At 42.1% G+C, this 19,787-nt stretch overlaps 1 protein-coding gene across 5 annotated transcripts in view; it reads right to left on the bottom strand.

The window, feature by feature from the left end:
- The window catches only part of MAP2K6 (mitogen-activated protein kinase kinase 6), a 121,488-nt gene that overhangs the window by 18,354 nt on the left and 83,347 nt on the right, over positions 1-19,787 (bottom strand). For 4 of the 5 annotated variants that reach the window (XM_025436493.3, XM_025436494.3, XM_049113953.1 and 1 more), the window contains exons 3-10: positions 15,352-15,400; positions 14,657-14,770; positions 12,887-13,006; positions 11,533-11,649; positions 10,811-10,862; positions 8,620-8,747; positions 7,473-7,550; positions 5,950-6,089 (exon numbers count right to left, since the gene is read on the bottom strand). In XM_025436493.3, coding sequence (XP_025292278.2) covers positions 5,950-6,089; positions 7,473-7,550; positions 8,620-8,747; positions 10,811-10,862; positions 11,533-11,649; positions 12,887-13,006; positions 14,657-14,770; positions 15,352-15,400 — 798 coding nt within the window. Of the gene's footprint in view, positions 1-5,949; positions 6,090-7,472; positions 7,551-8,619; positions 8,748-10,810; positions 10,863-11,532; positions 11,650-12,886; positions 13,007-14,656; positions 14,771-14,949; positions 15,106-15,351; positions 15,401-19,787 lie in introns of those variants that run through there. The other variant, XM_025436496.3, reaches the window with a different exon arrangement.

Genomic DNA, 19,787 nt, shown 5'->3' on the forward strand with positions numbered 1-19,787 from the left:
TTGTTAAACAGCCTGTAATGCACAGCACAGCTGCCCACAACAAAGAATGATCCAGTCCAAAAAAGTCATGCGTGCAGAGGTTGCACACCCCTTGGGCTACGTGTACAAGAGGATCCCTCCTCATTGCTGCCTTCTAGCCCCTGCTCGGAAATGAAATTCACTTAGAAGCACCTCCAGCTGATGCAGCTGTCATTCGTGCACATTCTCTATTATACCACCTCCCTATCCCTGAACATCCCTGAACCCCAGGAAGCAGAAGTTTTCTTTTGAAGTTCAAGAGCGAGTTGGCCTAGAAGGAAACACACAGAAGAAGAAATGTGATCCCAGGAACGTTGCCGGCTTGCACCACAGACCATAGTGAAAAAAAAAAAAAAAAAAAAACCGGCGTACATACAAAAGCCCTGAATTTTCAGCTATTGTTCAAAGCAAATCAAAAACCAGAAAGTCTTCTCCATAGTCTGAACTATTTGGCCAGAAGCAATCGTGGAAAACACAACCTTAAATCCACATTCACTATTCATGTGCTTGACTTCAGGTGACAGGCACCTTCGTGAATCCTGTGGCCAGGGCTCTGTGTTGATTCTGCTAACATTCACCTGGGGGACCATGACCCACCTTTCCATGACTAGTTTCCATCAGTCAGCAACCGAACCAAGGGAATGACAAGAAAAGAAGCTTCTTGCTCAAGTGTTAGAACAGTGGCCTCTTTTACCAACCAGAGATCTTTGTGATGTTCCTGAGTTTTGAACTTCTGTTTAGTAGATAATGAAAGAAGACTCTCTCTTCTCATCAGGTCGAGGAAAGTAAATGCTTCCTTTTTTTTAAGGAGAGATCATTCTAAGTCAGGATAGCTTATCTTTTCACTTCTGGAACAGTTTAAGAAAATTTCTCTAGAGGTTTTTCGTTTGTTTTTTGTTTTGTTTTGTTTTAGTCTGTATAAGGAAAATGTGGGGAAAGTACCCCAAGTTGATGAATGCATCAGAAAGTGTTTCGGATTCCTGAAACCTCAGGGATTGCTGGCCGATAGGCTATTTCTTGACTTACAGCCTCTGATTAGGAGGCTCAGAATTTACCACAAGCACTAGTACAGAGAGCATTCATGGAAAATACTTACACAGCAATCCAAGGCTGTTTATTGAATTAATATAACTGATAAAACCCATTCTCTCCATCTTTTAAATTGAGAACACTTCAAAACACGAGCTAAAAATAGCAAAATACTCAGGATAAGTTTGTGGGGGGGGGGGCGGAGGAAAGCAAATTTTCCATGTTTGATAGGAAGTGCTTGAAATTCAGTATAAAATAACAACCATGGAGTTCAAAGCTACACCAATTTCTTTTTGGATTGGAGTCAGACTTTTGAATTTTCAAGTGGCTTGTCATTTTCAAGCGTGCAATTAGCTAACTGCTCTAATTCTTCTTCCAAATGCCACAACACACGCTCCTGACCGTAGCTGACACTAAAAAACAGCTTCATGCTGTCTTGAGAACTGCTAGCTTGAAGTCTGTGCTGACCAGAGGATTTCTGCCTATTTGAATTCCCTCTGGTGGTTTCCAAGAAGGGCTATTTGGCGCATCCACAGAATAAAAACACATTGCGCCTCACAAGCCCATACATTTGTCATAAGCTAAACAAATACCCAGTGCCTCTTTTTACTCTTTTTTCCTGAACAAGTCGGGAACTATATTTGATGGTCTCTGCTTTATGCTAGTTCCTCTGAGTCAGACAGTATCACCATCTGGGTGGGCCTCCAACACACTCCAACATGCCATCAGGCTGGTCAGCTGGGCACTGAGCCTCTCAAATGGGTCCAAAGGAAAAGCAAAAAAGAAGTCGGGTGGTTCTGGCACTCAGTAGTTGGGTTTCCAGAGACTTCCTTCAGTCACCAAGCCTGTGAACCTATAGGAAGAGGCTATTCTGTTTTTCCTTTTTAGGCATGCATTCATTAACCGTCTGTTGGACCAGAAGGGGAGGCTTTTTTATTAGACTTCTCTATTATGAATCCCAAAACAAGGCCTTTATGGACAGTATCACCTACTCCAGGAATCCTTTAGAACTGCTATGGTAAGAAAGCCATGTATAGGGGAAAAAAGAGAGATGGAAATGTCATTCAGGAGTCCTATTTCAAAAGAAGTACAGAAAGGGAGGGTTTGTAGAACATCATTGGGTTTTCCTTTATAGTCCATAAGGAAAAAATGCCTTAACTTTCTTTCCTCTCCTATCCCCTGCCTCCATCCTCCCCAACCTCACGCATGCACACACGCCCACCAAGGATAACGTTTCTCTAGTGCTATTGCAAAAGAACACATCAGCTGGAGCTCTGGGCTCGAGATGTAACCTTGTATGAGAGTGTCAGCTTGTTACTGCTTTCTAGTCCATCTCACAGACCAGGATGACTGTCAACTCATAGCAGTGATCAGAGGACAGTGACAGACAAGTGGACCCTCTGGATGAAGTTGTACAGTGTGGAGCAGCACTAGGACACTGGGAGGGGTCATCAAATGCTTAGTTAGAACCCATCTCAGGAAGGGTCACACATACCCTGATAGATATCCAAGGCTATAGATAATGCGACCTTTCTCTTCCAGTTGGACACTCAGCCCAAGACAGAGGTAGGAGATAAAACCACAGGTGTGTCCATCTCAAAATTTATGATTAATTTTTCACTTTCCAGGTCTGTATTCCCCTTTCCCCACTTAAGCACAAATATAGGGGCTTGAAGAAGTCTTGAAGAAACACAGCCATGTCATAAAAATACAAAAAACAGGGGCACCTGGGTGGCTCAGTGGTTGAGCATCTGCCTTTGGCTCAGGTCATGATCCTGGGGTCCTGGGATTGTGTCCCGCATCAGGCTCCCCACAGGGAGTCTGCTTCTTCCTCTACCTGTGTCCCTGCCTCTCTCTGTGTGTGTCTCTCATGAATGAATAAATAAAATCTTTTAAAAAAATCAGCACCGTGTTTTGAAGCATTAGACAACTTTTCCAACTCAATGAACTTCAAAATAGTGTTCATACAAAGGGGGTATCAAAGAAAATATATTGGTAGTTTATGGGAGGCAAAAAGCTATTGACCTGCCATCTGAAACAGAAGGTACTCGTTAAACAAACAAACAAACAAAAAAAATCCAAGAGAGAATCATTAAGAATGCTGATAAATTCAAAATTAATGCTCCTCTTCTTCTTTCTAATTATCCTACCAACAAAAACGACTCACTATTTTACACAGTTGATACTCTTAAATGTCAGAGTCTACAGGAACTGCAACACTGAAAGTTTGAATTGTTGGGATCCCTGGGTGGCTCAGTGGTTTAGCGCCTGCCTTAGGCCCAGGATGTGATCCTGGAGTCCCGGGATCGAGTCCCACGTCGGGCTCCCTGCATGGAGCCTGCTTCTCCCTCTGCCTGTGTCTCTGTCTCTCTATTTGTGTCTCTCATGAATAAATAAATAAAATCTTAAAAAAAAAATTGAATTGTTGAAATAGTTGAAGTTGAAAACTTGGAAGTTTAGGTGACTTGAGTTTGGTTTCTATTATATATATGTATATATACTACATATATATGTGTACTCCATTATATACATACACACACACACACACACACACACACACACACACACACACATATATATTAGTTAACCTCATAAGCAAGCCAGACTGGTTGACACAAATATGAGTACAATGACACAGAATTAATAGCAATGACCAGAACTAATGGTTTAGGAAAGCTAGAAAATATCTATGGCTCAAAGTTTTTAAATTTATGAACTACAGTAACTAGGACCAAAATTGACAGAAAACGAGAGGGAATCAGACACGTCAGACGGCAGGCACTAAGATGCTGGCAGTGTTTGGCAGGTGGGGGGGCGTGAGCGTAGGCACAGGGTGGTCGCCACACAAAGAGCCATAATAAAGTATCTGGATCGTCCATGTATGTGTGCATATGTTAAATTAGAAAGCATTATTTCTTAAGGTTTTAATTTTTTTAAAGATCCATTAGAAGCTTTAACGCTCTAAAATCTTCAGAGGAAATTCTAAGTAATAGGAAAGATACTTTGGTGAAATAATTGCATGATTTAAAAAAAAGATAAATCATAGAAGAAAATCAGGTTTTGAAAAAGAATTGATATCAGGTCCACAGATCAGAGGGCAAAAGTAGGCGGTCTCACCCCAGCTGTATTGTAGAATGGTTTGAGAACACTGGAAAAATCCTGATCTTTGGGATCCTCCCCAGACCAATTAAGTCAGAATGTCTGAGGGTGTGGCCTACGTGATGGTACATTTTAAAGTTCTCTCGAGTTTTATAAATGAACAGCCAGAGTTGACAACTATTGCAGTACACTGGTGATTCGCAACAGGCAGCTCTGCTTTCTAAAGCGTTTCACGCCAGCCTTGTGCTTACCAAGTTTTCCCAAGTACCCAGCCAGACTCCTGGGGACAGGGGAGCAGGCAACAGAAAGGTTATAGGGAGGAGAGTTTGAAAAGACTTCCCTAGGTAAGATCCTTCCCCTTTACCACTCCTCTTGAGAACTACTGGGCTGAACTACCCAAGATGACTCATCCCTTTTCCTATGTGACCTTTAAACGTTGGAGGATAAAGAAGAAGGGAAAAAAAATAAAAATAAAAATAAACAATAAAAACAAGCTCTCAAATCCAGAAGGCAAAATCATGAGCCCATGTCAATCTGGCCGGTGTGCCACCACACACAGCACACTGGCTCGAGGAAAGCAGAGAGGAGGACGCACCCCAACAGCCCAGAAGAAGTGCCCAGTCAGAGGCACCCAACAACACACTGTACGACAGCCCACTGCTCCAGCCCCTCTCTAGCCATTCAGCCAAAACTAAAACAAAAACAAGCAACAGTAGGCCAGCTTCATACATCATCAGGGCAAAATACCAGGGGTGACACGGGGACCCGCGCTAACAGAAAGTCCAAGAGGCCTTGGTTTCACAAACAACAGACAGTTGCTTTGTCTCATCATGTTTCCCAATAAAAGCTGCATTCAGAACACTTCTTCCAAAGAGCACGGAGGCCAAGACTTGATAACCTTGAGGGGCTGTGCTGTCAAACGGCCTTCAAGGGCCCAGCTCCTTCCTCAGCAGGAGCGGCCAGGATCGCCCCTCTCCCAGCGTCACCACTGGGCTTGTCACTGTCTGCTTCTGCAGGGTGTCCATGTAAACAAACTCCATTTCAGTGGCCTCTTCCAGGAGCACTTGCAATGGTCCTTCATACCAGGCAGTATAGTCACCATGCATGCCCTCTCCTACTTTCCTCGAAGCCCCTGACAATTTCCATGAAAATAAAGTCTATGTAATTAGCATGACTCCTTCCATTTTTCTACTCCAGCTTTCCTTAGACTTCCTTCTCAGACCCCCAGGACTGCCCATTGCACCCTCACGGGCAAGCGTATCCACAGTTAGTGAGCGTTGTCTAGGAGACAGCCTACAAAACACTAGAATGTCTTATCTACTCCACCGCCCTAATCATCCAACCATCCGATCACTGTTCTCTTGATGCTGTAATCAATATCAAATAGCTTATAGCTCTCATAAAGGAGTTTCTCGCTCCTGGGACACGAAGTATGGAATTCTGCTTGGAATATATTTCTCTTCCCTACCTTCTTGATGGCTTGGAAAAATCTTCAGCACAGAATTGATCTCCTCCAATAACTCTATCCTAATGCCTTTCCTCTGAGTTTCCCCAAATACCCTATGCATACCTCCATCCCTGCCATATTGTACCATAGATTGAAGAGACTCCCCTACTTGACCCTGAGTTCACTGTGGGCAGGGACCAGGATAAAGGTCAGTTTTGTTCCCCCGGCCTCGAGGGCACACTCCATACATGCTTTTGGAATGAATGTATGCGTAATGGATTAAAACCAATGGAGGGAGTTCATGAGAACTCCTCTTCTTCCTTCACCCTGGCATTTGGCAGATGAGGCTCTCTTACCACTGTGAGGTAAAGTCAACAAACTCTTCAGAGAATTTGTCCGCCGGGAGCTGTGGCGAGGGTTCCTCTACCACCTGTTTGAGCTGCTGGAAGGGAGTTCCCCAAGAGTCATAGGGAAACCGGAGGATAGCCAACTCAATCTAGAGAAGAGAAAAAAAAAAAAAAAAAAAAAACACAAGGGAACAGCAGCTGAAATAGAGCTACTTTAGGGAATCTGCTGTGTTCTGTCCCAGGAGAATCTGAGAGAAATACAAAGGTGAAATTCAAATAAAATTTGGGGAGAAAGGAACTAACGATACGTTGTCTACATTTTCCCAATTCCTAGTGCTAGGGAGTTTTGAATATTATCTCACTAGGGCAGCCAGTGGAGCCTATTTATAACTGGGTCCTCACCCAAAGCCACTGTGACACTTAATAAAATTGTAAGCCAGCAGTATTAAGCTTCAGGATGTAAAGCAAGCAAGGTTTTCCAACGTTTGCTCTGAAAAGTTATGCTCGCCCTGCAGCTTTTACAGAGCTGTACATCTGCTGCCATCTGCAGGTCCCTTACTGGAATGGAAAAAAAAAAAAAAAAGAAAACAACCTAGGACCAAATGACTGATCTTTTTTTGGATCTGAGTAAGGCTACTTTGCCATTACAAGATCATCACGTGTATTCTGGGCAAGGATGTGAAATAACTCACAGGATTCAATCAGCTGCTGTGCCTGGGAAGGAGCCAGGACCACAGTGGGTAATTCCAGACCTTGGGGATACACTGAAAATGTTGGATCACCAAAGTTACAAGTAAAGCACTAACTGTATGACTTTAGGACTGTGCCTAAGGGAATTATCTTGTTGGTTACTATGTCCTTTGGCTATACGTGACCCGGATGGCCTAGACTTCTATCATAACCGCATTCTGGGGAGCACAGCCCGGGTAACACAGTTCTGTCAGGGTCCACACATGCTAGCACTCCTCGAGTAGCTTTAAACTTCATGCCCAGCTTAGAATAATTTAATTTTAAACTATAAGGTAAACTATCAAGAGCTACGGTCAGGATTCATTTTATAGATGAGGATAATAAGACAGTCCAGTCCGTGTGACTCCATCAGTTTACTCAGGGACACATGGCCAGTTAGAGGTGAAATGAAAAAAGAAAAGCTGGGACGCCCGGGTGGCTCAGCGGTTTAGCGCCCTGCCTTGGGCCCAGGGTGTGATCCTGGAGACCCAGGATCGAGTCCTGCATCGGGCTCCTTGCAGGGAGCCTGCTTCTCCCTCTGCCTGTGTCTCTGCCTCTCTCTCTCTCTCTCTGTGTCTCTCATGAATAAGTAAATAAAATCTTAAAAAAAAAAGAAAAACTGGGTTGGCCCAATCCCAGTGAAGTCTTTTAACTACAACACCCTGCAGACAATCATCATTCAAAACCTCCTGCTACGTCAGACAGGAAAGGTTGCTCGGGACCCACAGTTAAGGTGTCAAACCCCACCCCGTTGCAACTTCACGCCCAGAACCTCACAGTCCAGAATGATCATCACACGTTACCATTGTGATGCCCAGACTCCAAATGTCAGACTTCACACTATATCCCTTCTGATTGAGCTCTGGGTTTATTCTTTCAGGCTGCAAAGGAAACAGAAAAAGACAAATGAGATATGTTCTTAGCTCAATCAAATCGCTGGGGTTGGGAGGGAAGGTGTCACCAGCTGCCAGGTGAGTTGTTTAAAGCTATCCCCAAGAAGACTCACTAACTACAATAAATATTGATGCCTCCATGGGATTTTCTTTATTCTACAGGAGTCTTTTCTTGGAGACAATGAAGGACCAAAGTCCCTCACAATTGAAAACTAATTTTAAGGGATCCCTGGGTTGCTCAGCGGTTAGGCATCTGCCTTCAGCCCAGGGCATGATCCTGGAGACCCGGGATCAAGTCCCACATCGGGCTCCCTGCATGGAGCCTGCTTCTCCCTCTGCCTGTGTCTCTGCCTCTCTCTCTCTCTCTCTCATGAATATATAAATAAAATCTTGAAAAAAAAAAACAACTAATTTCCATTTTGGCTTTAGAAGAAAATAGGATTACACAGTAGAAAGCTACTTTGCCAGGCTAGAATCTTCCTTGTTGAGAACACTAACAGTCCAGAATTCAATAGTAAGAATCCCCAAGAGTCACCGGCCACTGTCTGAGTTTAGCTCAACACTGATGGGAAGGTTCTCAACCCCAAGTGCATCAGTTTCAAGACACAACACAGAGGCCTTGTAACGTGAAAGGGGGGTCCCAAAGTCTCTGCCAATGGCAACGAGTCTTCACAGCTATGAGCTTCTCTCTGGACTAACCTCGCTGACTTGTTTGGGTGATTTAAATTCTGGTTACTGCTCTGTCCTCAACAAACAGGACAACACTCCCTTGCAACACAGTGTGACAATTTCGTGTGGGCCGTACGGATGACTTACATGGCTTTTTTCCCCCAAGTAATAGACCTCTTTTCCTTGAATTTTTAAAAATAATATGTTTGAAGCAAGTGACTAACGATTTCAGACAGAAGATATTTAAGAAAAAAATAAGAAGAAGCAGAATATTTCGTGCACCGTAAGCACATTTCCATTTTCCCCATGTGGCCATCCATGTTCTATTTCCTGGCGAGCTTTGCTGGCAGCTGCATTTCCAGATGCCTCCCCCCACTGCTGTACTTACGGCCATGTACGGTTTGCATCCTGCATCAATAGTTTTAGCGACAGAGTCTACAAGGTAGCCACTGATTCCAAAATCGCACATCTTTACTTGGCCCAGAGCGTTGATCAGCACGTTGGAAGGCTTGACATCTGAAAGCAAGAACAAGCAGAAAAGCCCATGGTCCCAGGCTGCTCTGAAGATTCATGTGTCCACCACCAGGGGGCATGACATCTCCACGTCCCCCCTGGCGTTCCTTTCCCTCTGGGGCAGCAACAAGAAACTAATGGCCCTCCCTGACTCAACACTTTTGTGCATCTTACTGCTTCCAACTGGACTTTCTATTTCGTGTTTTGTCCTCCTTGTAGGATTGTGAACCCATCCGTAGAAAGGGCTGTTTCCTCTATAATCCTCATTGCCCCCGTATGTGTAGGACAAACTTTAAAAATTATACCAAATCAAATGCCCTGTTCCTTGGGCAGAGTCTCTATTATGCAAAACGAGTAAGTCCTAGAAATCTGCTGCACTGACCCTATAATAAATAATACTGCATTGCACACTTTAAATTTGCCATGAGGGTAGATCTCCTCTTAAGTGTTCTGATGACAACAACAACAAAAAAATTTTTTAAAAGCCCAGTTCCTCATAACTTATTGCACAGTAAGGGTAGGAGTAAATAGACCACGGAATTGTAAGGCAGGCTGCAATGTAACCGTACATCCAATCTGATCAAAACAACCAGTTTTGATGGAAGCATCTGCAAGAAGTGTGTCCGAGGTTACATAAATGTAACTCCTCAGGAATTCAGATATCCCAGATCACAAAGCATACCCCCAAATAGATAATCATTGCTATCTTTAGATGATAGACTTAGAAATTACAGTTAACTTTTTTTTTCCCTCGTGGCACTTTCCACAAAGGACATGTAATCAGCACAGTAAGTTATTCTAAAAACACTAGAAATTATCCTTTATAATGTTTTCCTTTAAACTGGATGGTGGATATGCAAATTTTATTTTATACCTTATGTATATATATATATCTTTTAATACAAATGAAATACTTCCTCATCTTGAAATAAATCTTTAAAAGCTAAGTTTCACATTTGTGGGTAATCCACACTCTTTTTCCCACATGGATTCTTTCCCACTTTCTTCTCCTCTTCCTCTTCCTTCCTACTTCCTATTTTTTTCCAATTTCTAATAATAATGATTAATGATAATAATAACAGCAATAATAGTAATAACCGGCACTCTGTGTAAGGCATTTTACATCACTTTCAGGCTCAGAGAGCATAAGAATTATCAAATCTCACTATCCTACTAGCTATCCATACTTTACCCTAATTTTTCTTCAGACTTGGTTGAGCATGTGTCTTGTAAGACGTTTTCGTTTACTATAATAACCCAGTGCTAATCATTTCCTTGCTTTATATTCTATCTAAACTACTTCCATATTTGGTACTTTCCTATGTGTAATGTGGTTTATTTTTTCCATGTGTTTGTCGTACATCTGTCTTATTTCCCTATCAAAAATCCCTTTGTGGAATTTTAATAAGAATGTTTTCTTTTCAGATACCTCTCAAGGCATCTATTATAGTGATGCATAAATGGTGAGAAAATGAGCATAAGTGATAAATGGATGGATGAAAGATGGAAGAATGGATAATTGGATGGATGGATGGATGAAAAGATGACAGGCCAACAGGAAGGAAAAAAGAGGAAGTAGAGGAAGAAGAGATAAATCTATCAATTTTTCATTTTATCCTGCCTCCTGCTATCTGAAATAGCTATACTTTATACTAGAACTTTTCACACTCTATGGTATACAAAAATTACCTGGGGATCTTGTTAATAATGGAGACTCAGGTGGTCTGGGGAACCATGCATGATTCCACTTTTCTAAGAAGTTCCCAAGTGACAGTCTATACTACATGCATTTCTTATCCTATCTTCTAAAATAATTCTCAATGAGGTAATCCCAGAGCTGTGCATGGTAACAGGTGGTTTATATTCAATTTAGGTGTAATAAAAACCCCATGTCTTCTTAACATCCTCAGACAAGATAAAAAGCAGCTACTTATTGGCTATTCCTCTGAGAAGGAAAACCCCTCAGTTTTACTGCTTAACTCAATTTCACCTCCACCCATTGGGGGAAGAGAAAAAGAAATGGATTTCATAAAAGGAACAGCCAAAGCAACTCCATGTATGCTTACCTCGATGAATGACAGAGAGCTTACTGTGTAAGTGTTCTAACGCTTTTACAATCTGCAAGAGAAACACAAGATAGATTTTTCTCCATCACTGGAAAGAAACTGAATGTTAAGTATACCCAGGTTTATTATCCCATCACCAGGTGAAGTATTTTCTCAGACAGTGGTGGCCCTATCCAAGAAAATACACAAGAAGCTACACTCTTGGAACTCCACCCACCAGAGAGGACCAGATCTTACAGTAGAAAGCATGTCTCGGTCATCTATCCAGGGTCTCATTTGGTCTCCAGCATTTTTTTCTATCCACCCTTATGAGCCTCAATAGCTATTAAGGGAGTAATCTCTCTTTCCATTTCATTTTCTTATGTTTCTCTCTATGCCGTCTTAGCCCTAAGAAGATTTGAAAATCTACAAATGAAAACCAAAGTAAACTAATATAGACACCAGTAATATGGTCATAGCAGATGAAGGCACCGCTTAGAGGCATTTTAACTGAGAGTTTACCAAACCAAGTCAGTAGTAGAATCTTCTACATGGTGCCCAGAAAAAAAAAAAAAAAAAAAAAGCATTCATTGACACGTCCAGGGATGCATTCACACATTCAACAGACATGTAGAGGAGGGAAGCTCTGGTCCAACTCGTGTTTCCTCACAGCAGGGAATCAGAGACACACAAGGTCTAGACGTCTCATATTCTCCTTGTGGTAGGGTCCGTGATGTACTCACAGAAACTGCTATTTTCCCTAAGATGTCCTCTGGAATCGTTTGGCCTTTATCAATCACTTGTTTGTAGAACTTATCTAGCGACGTATCCATGAGCTCCATGCAGATCCAAACATCACCCTGGAGACCAATTGGTTCAGAGATTGTTAGAGAGGGTAGAAAAGGAAAAGAAAAGGAAACAGTTAATACCTGTCGGGAAGAACTGTTTCTTACTTAAGTTTTTGGCAGAAATGTACAATTTCCCTTCAAGACCTCAAATAAATTCACAAACAAGCAAGTGTGTTCCCAAAGAGCCAACTAGCAGGCAGCCAAGCAGAACTTGCATGTGATCACCTACTTACTCCTTGTTAAAGAGTAGGATCTGAATACTAACACTCACTCCAGCTATGGAATGAAGAAGTTACGAGAATAAAAGGCACAGTATAGGGAATAGTCAATGGTACTAATAACAGAATTATATGGTGACAGATGGTCGCTACATTTGTGGTGAGCATCTATAACGTATAGAGAAGTTGAATCCCTATGTTGTACAACTGCAACTAATGGGACATTGAGTGTCAACTCAAAGTTTTAAAAAAACTTTTTTTAAATAAATAAAGGCATCTCTACTGATAGTCACAAACAATAGATTCCCAGAAATCCAGGCTTTTGGGGATTAGGTCTACAGGCCTACTCTATCCTCCCACACAGAACGCTGGCAATAGTTCATCAAAAAGCTGGTTGAGAGCAGCCCCAGTGGTGCAGCGGTTAGGTGCCACCTGCAGCCTGGGGTGTGATCCTGGGGACCCGGGATCGAGTCCCACATCGGGCTCCCTGCATGGAGCCTGCTTCTTCCTCTGCCTGTGTCTCTGCCTCTCTCTCTCTCTGTGTCTATGAATAAATAAATAAAATCTTTAAGAAGAAAAAAAATGAAATAAAAAAAAAGCTGGTTGAAGCATCATAAGCCATATCACGGTGAAGTAAAAGCAGAGGTAAAGCAAAAAGATAAATGTAAGCCCGTGTGGTCCATAAACAAAGTAAATGAAGCTTATCATTTGGCCAAAAGACCACAATATTTCAGGTTTTAGGAAATCTATCTAAATTAGCCTATAGACCACTGCTATAGATAACTATGCCAAAATAAACAAACCAGAACAGAAAGGAGAAAGAGAGCCTCAGTGTCTTTAAAAGGGCTAATGCTGTCATCTCAAGCCAACTTTGCGGCGGGCCATGTCACCATCGCCCAGACAGAGACGTCTCTATAGAAGACACATCAAACGAGAAAGAGTGCCAGGACTGTGTATTGTGTTCATGTGATTAGAGAGACTTCTTTTTAATTGCTTGTTCTCCTCAGATGGTGAATGGAAGGATCACCTACCTCCCGGAAGAGTGCGCCATAAAAGGTGACCGTAAAAAGACAGTCCACTGTCCTCATGGAAATATCCAAATCCATCAGTAGCCTTTTCTGCTCCTGGCTATTTACTGTGGCCCGGATCCGCTGAATGGGAACGCATGGAAAAATGCATGGTTACTGCTCTGAGGATGAGTCAGTTAATAAGGCGGGGACCTGAAAGATTAAGGAGTCCCATCCCGACAATACTACAAAACTCACAGCCCAATTTCAAGGAAAGACCTTTCAAGTATTTATCCTAGTGATTAGCTATTTGTAACAAACGAGAAATAAGACTTTCAGTGGATTTCCTGAAAGATCTCTGGCAAGAAACAAACCGATAATATATTTTGGACAGTGTGTGAATGTTGGCGAATGTATTTCCTTCCAAGTCACAAAAGCAGTCTGCTTTATTGTGTTATGTCTGTTCAGTACAGAGACCACAGTATTCGTGACTTTGTGGCTGATGCAGGATCCCACAGAAAAATCCAAAAGCCCCTCTTTGGGGATAGATAAGAATATTTGGACTAAGTAGCAACTGCAAAAGAATTGACAGAGCTGGGTGCCCAGGTGGCTCAGTGGTTGAGCATCTGCCTTCAGCTCAGGTTGTGATCCTGGGGTCCTGGGATTGAGCCCCGCATCGGGCTCCCCGCATGGAGCCTGCTTGTCCATCTACCTATGTCTCTGCCTCCCTCTCTCTGTGTCTCTCATGAATAAATAAAGAATAAATAAATATATAAAATTTTTTAAAAGTTAAAAAGAAAGGAATTGATAGAGCTATCAAAAATGGATGGAATCAGGTAGAAGTGAAGAAATTGTTCATTCCTATCCCAGGGCTTCTGAGAGAAGACACACCTGTCACGCCAGTGTGTGTAGCCTTAAAGAAACATGGTTCTGTCATTAACTGACAGTAAAGATATAACATCACAAGGCTTTCATATTTTTTGCCTAATGTGCAAAAAGTCTGCAGAAGAACACATTGCAGAATCTTCAAGGTAAGGGAAAGATATCTCCATCCTCCAAAAACAAAGGGGTCCAAGTCATCTGACTGTTGGAGCGCATTCCTAACAATGGCTCAAATCCATGAACTCATGTAGAGACACTGGATCCCCAAAGCCCCTTGAACATCTATTCAAGAAATATGCAATGATTCTAAATTCCTTTTTATAGCTCAAAAATTATGCAAACTCACTCAAGATGCATTTTGCCCCCCTTTTTCCCACAAATGGACATAAATTTTCTCCCTCAATTCTGATTTCCTGGTTTTCAAGGACCATTCTTTAAAAGCAACAGAATACAGAATAAAAGAGACTTTTGAGACATAACAACCAAAGGCAATATGTGAACTTTTTATTTGGATCCTGATTTCCACAAGCAATAGGCAAAAAAAAAAAAAAAAAAAGATTTTGATGATCACAATAACCTCAATTTGGAGCTGGTATTCCATGACATGAAAGAAGTATTGATAATATTCTTTTAACTGTGATGGCATGGTGGTTACATAACAAAATTAAAAGGAGGGGGTGGGATTTATCAGTTAAAAAAACAAACAAACAAACAAAAAACCAAACCAGTAAATGCAACTCACACCAAGGAAGCATCTTCCACACGTTTGGAGGGAATACTCTTCCCTCCCAATAATCTTTGTTTTACCCCCACTGAAGATTGTTTGGCTTTTACAAATAGAACTGATCTGTAACTGAGATGGATGAACGGATACACCACAGACAGAAAACGTTTGGGGAGCGTCAACTCTACCTTCACCGCCATGATCTGCCCGCTGGGCACGTGTCGCATCTTCTCCACCACCCCGTACGCACCTCGCCCCAGTTCCATTATAGGCTCCAGGTCATCTGCCTTCACCTCAAAGTTCTGCAGGAGAGAAAAGTAACAATGCAATAGTAAAGAAAAAATAAAGGACAACGATTACCTCATCCTTTCTCTTGCTTCTCCCAACGTTCTAAGGGTTATTTCTGGCCTAGAGGCTTTATCCGAGCAGCTGCTGAACACGGGAAGCACCAGGGCATGTTCAGACTTGCACAGTATGCCACCTGCTTGTCACCAGCAGCACAGAGATCCGGCCTCAACTCAGCCTCCAACCTGCTTGGTTTGACCTATCTGCACTGTGGCTCCTTTGCCCTCCTGCCCCCTTCCTCACGCATTTAATCCATTTGCAGACTGATGGCCAACTAGATCCACCTTTGGACTTGGAGGAGCACTCCCCAGAGCAAATCATCTACTCCCCTCAAATACCTTCCATCAGAACCACACTAGCCTGATTTCAGTAAGGCACTCAAAGCAGCAAAAGTGCCACATACCACTTCTGCTTAAATTCAAACTTTTTGGCCCATCCCCTGACGGCATGGTATGGAAAATATATTTTTCAATGGCCAGTCGGAAAGCATGCATGAGAAATGGTCAAGATGTTAACTGGCAAACATGATTCTTCTTACCTGATTTCCAATTGAAATGCAAGCTTTAGAGTCTAAGTCTCGAGGGGGCCTACGAAAATAAAAGGGGGGGGGAAGAAAAACATGAGGTATATTTAGTCAAATATGCCATTCCCAAATCACATACGACAGGAGGGATTTTTTTCTTTAGGAAGTTCATCAGTAAAACAAAGTAGTACAAAAGTGTTAATAGTGTGAGATTTGGAATAAACTATATCTGGGTTTAAATGACTTAATCTCTGTGGTGGCTCAATCGGTTGAGCATCCGGCTCTTGATTTTGGCTCAGGTCATGATCTCGAGATTGTGGGATCGAGACCCACATTGGGCGTTGTGCACAGTGGGGAGTCTGCTTAAGATTCTCTCCGTCTCCCTCTGTCCCTCCCCCCCCTCCCTCCGCTTGCTCTCATGGTCTCCCTCTCTCTCTCTAAAATAAATATTTTTTAAAAATAAAATAAATGACAATCTCTTTGAGCTTCTATTCTTTAACATGAGGATATTAGCATATCCTGAGATATTCCAAGTAAAATGCTTAGCAGAATGGCTGGCATAGAGTAAATGTCCAATAAATACGAGCGAGGTGTATGTAATTATATAAATACTTATACTCTTCTTCTAAGCCCCAAACTTCTTCTTTCATCCAAGAACACCAACGTGCCCAATTATTCCACCACATTTTTCCACAATGATTTTTAAAAAACAATAATTAGCACATGGTTAAGTTAACTCACAAAATTCATAAACCATAATAATTCCAAGTCTATCTAGTCCCCATGTTTATAGATGGAAAAAAGGTCCAGAGAGGTGAAGTGACCTTGCCCAACGTCACAACTAACCCAGGTCTCCCAGTTCGCAGATCAGAATAGTTCCTCTTCTATCAGGCTATCTAATGCAGTTGTGAAATTTCTTCCATACGTAGCACACACACTATCCAGGGGCCATCTCAGCAGCCAGAGCTTGGCTGATTTTGTCTCCATAGCGAAAGCATACAATGCCCTCATGTATATTTATTTCTACTATCCAGTTTGGTATCAATCCATTTAAGAGAAAGATGTTTGGCTTTGGCCATGCAACTAGCTAGAAGCTCCAAAAAGCGCTTTCTTAAAATAAATGCACCCAAAGTATCACAACAAAAAGACGAAAGAATCCTAGGGATGCTAGAGTCCAGGGTGACCAAAGAGACCCAGGTCTTCCTAAGGAGACATTCCATTCCAGAATAGTCTCTAGAAAAATACAAGGGAAAATGGAAGGAAGGTAAGATGATAGGAAGGGACAAAGGAATCCTAGCCCATAACAATTTTTCCCAGTCTGAATGTGTTATAATTCCGCCCCTTCTGCTGAAACTAACTCAATAAAACAGTAAGGAAAAGGGACGCCTGGGTGGCTCAGAGGTTGAGCGGCTGCCTTTGGCTCGGGATCTGAGATCAAGTCCCGCATCGGGCTCTTGCAGAGAGCCTGCTTCTCCCTCTGCCTGTGTCTCTGCCTCTCTCTCTGTGTCTTTCAAGAATAAATAAATGAATCTTTTTTAAAAAAGAATCTTTAAAGAAAATGATAAGGAAACAATGGGAATGTAAACACAGATATAAACATAAAGTTTTAATGGCAAGCCCTCCCTTACCTCAAAATCCCTCTTGAAATGCACTAAAATAAAGTTTTTCTATACTAACTTAAAACCAGCGACTGGGTGGGAGAGAATCAGAGGAACACACACAGACACACACAAACACACGAGATGTTTTTATAGATCTTGTGTTTATGAGCAGGGAGGTTTTCTTCAGAAATACTTTCCAGAGGATTCAATCTCTAAAAATCTGATCGCTCATTCTTAAAATTTCCAAAGTGATTTTTCTTTCATCATCAATGATTTGTACTAATTGCAATGGAACTCTGAAATAAAGACGAGTATTACTTGAAACATGTGACAATCATAAACAATAAAAACTCTTCTGCAGTTGTTCAGCACCCTTCCTTTTAAAAAGCATGAAGCAACAGAAAGGTCGCTATTACTTTGGGCTACCTCCGTTTTCTTGCCATCCAAGGAGGGCACTGGGGAAGACCTCTTCCACCTCTGGTATTCCAGTATTCATGCAGGGCTTTGCAAATTACAGCCTATGGCTCTGTTAAGAATGATTTTTTTTCAAGTTTACAAAGTTGTAGGAAGGGGCGCCTGGGTGGCTCAGTGGTTGGGCATCTGCCTTTGGCTCAGGTCATGATCCCGGGGTCCTGGGATCGAGTCCCACATCGGGCTCCCCAGAGGGAGCCTGCTTCTCCCTCTGCCTATGTCTCTGCCTCTCTGTGTGTGTCTCTCATGAACAAATAAATAAAATCTTTAAGGGACGCTTGGGTGGCTCAGTGGTTGAGCATCTGCATCGGCTCAGGGTGTGATCCCGAGTCCAGGGATCGAATCCTGCATCAAGCTCCCTGTGAAGAGCCTGCTTCCACCTATGTCTATGTCTCTGCCTCTCTCTGTGCATCTCTCATGAATAAATAAATAAATAAAATCTTTTTAAAAAGTTGTAGAAAAACAAACTACAAAGAATATCCAACAGAGGCCACTGTGGCCCAGGTAGCCTGGAACATTTACTAGCTAGCTGGCCTTTGGAAAAAAAAAAAAAAAAAAAGTTTGTTGAACTCCAGTATTGTACTAACCCTGCATTATGCCTCTACCGAATAGGAGGGGGTCATGACATCTTCCAGAATGAGAAAAGCACAGAGATTTGCTAAAACCATCTAGCCCACCCGGCCTGAAAATAAAACTCATGCCACTTGAATCTCAGTCTTGACCTAAAGAGAAAGGGACATATGGTGAACTGGGTGCAATGCTTTACCTAAATCTCATTTAATTCTTTAAACACACACACACACACACACACACACACACACACAGTCCTACGAGCAGCATTACTCCCGTGGTCCAGATGAGAAACTATTTGGCTCAGAGTTTAACTAACTTGCTCCCAAGTGGTAAAGTCATGGATTCAGTCCAAGTCTGATGGAATCCAAGGAACCTACTCCCAACACCAAGGCCCCCTCTAATGAAAATGATCAATCCGCCCAAGCCGGAGGCCTTTGGACTCATCAGGTCAGCCAAAAGCACCAAATGATGGAGCCAAGGCTGATGGCTCATATTAGACTAGTTGACACTGTGTTCTGTCCAGGGCTGGGCATATTAGCTTGCCTGGGGCACTGAGTCTCTCTGCAGGAGGTTCACTGTGGGTGTACGTTCTCTGTTGCTTATTCAATATTTTAGTCCTCTGGGGAAAGAAACAAGCTTATTACAAAATTCCTTCCCTGGAAGGTCAAAGATACTCCAAAGGTCACCTAGTATTAGCCTTTTTTTTCTGGTTTTTTTTTTTTTTTTTTTTTTTTTTTTTTTTTTTTTTTGAGAGAGAGAGAGTACACATGCATACAGGAGCAGGAAGAGAGGGCAGAGGGAGAGAGAGAATCTTAAGCAAGCTCCACGCTCATCAAGCTCCATGCTCATCATGGAGCCTGACACGGGGCTCCATCTCACGACCCTGAAATCATGACCTGAGCCAAAAACCAAGAGTTGGACACTTAACCAACTGAGTCACCCAGGTGCCCCTAGTATTTATTGGCTTTTATGAACAATAGGCTTTGTTTGGCTTATTATAATAATTATTTATTTGTAATTCTAAGTAATAAATAATCAGTTTACTGGTTATTAGGACAACTATTATTCATCTGTTTGACAATATTTACTAAGCATCTACTTAAGCCAGAGACTGTGCCATACCCTTTGTACAAAATATTTTCTTTAATTTACATAACTCTACCTTAATGTGAAGATCTGACAACAGCAACAAAAAACTAAATAATTTAAAGTCCTTCAAAGACGTGGTGAAATTAGAACCCAGAGCCTCACAATGATGTCTTCTCGACTATAGAAGTAAAAGATCCTGCCTCTTGTTTTGCTAGCCACAGACTATTTGACCACACTCTCTACCAGTCTGACATGTGGCTCAGAACATATACTCGAAAGACAGAGAGCCCTGACTTTGTATGCCAGCTCTTCCACTTAATTATAATAATTATTAATAATTACTAAGTGGATTAGTAATAATAATAGCAGTGACTTGGAGCAACCTTCTTTGAGGAGTTATAATGGAACTAGGCTAAGCATTTAATAGGGTTATGATACCCACTCCTCACACCAATCACATCACCATTTATTCCCATTGTTCAGAAGGAGAAACTAAGGCTTAGTAGGGGTAGGGAGCTTGCCAAAGGTATTCAACTAGTGAAGTTTAGATCCCAAATGTGAACCTAAGCATTCTAGCTTGAACCCGAACTCTTACCCATGAAGTGATGCCCAACTGTTCTGAGCACCTGACCTTGTACAGATCTGTTTTCTCACTTATGAAGTAAAAGTAACAGTAACTGCCTCCTGAGCTTCTTGGGAGGGTTAACTGGAATAATA

Source organism: Canis lupus, chromosome 9 (genome assembly GCF_003254725.2).
Source record: "Canis lupus dingo isolate Sandy chromosome 9, ASM325472v2, whole genome shotgun sequence".
In the NCBI taxonomy this organism is placed as follows: domain Eukaryota; kingdom Metazoa; phylum Chordata; class Mammalia; order Carnivora; family Canidae; genus Canis; species Canis lupus.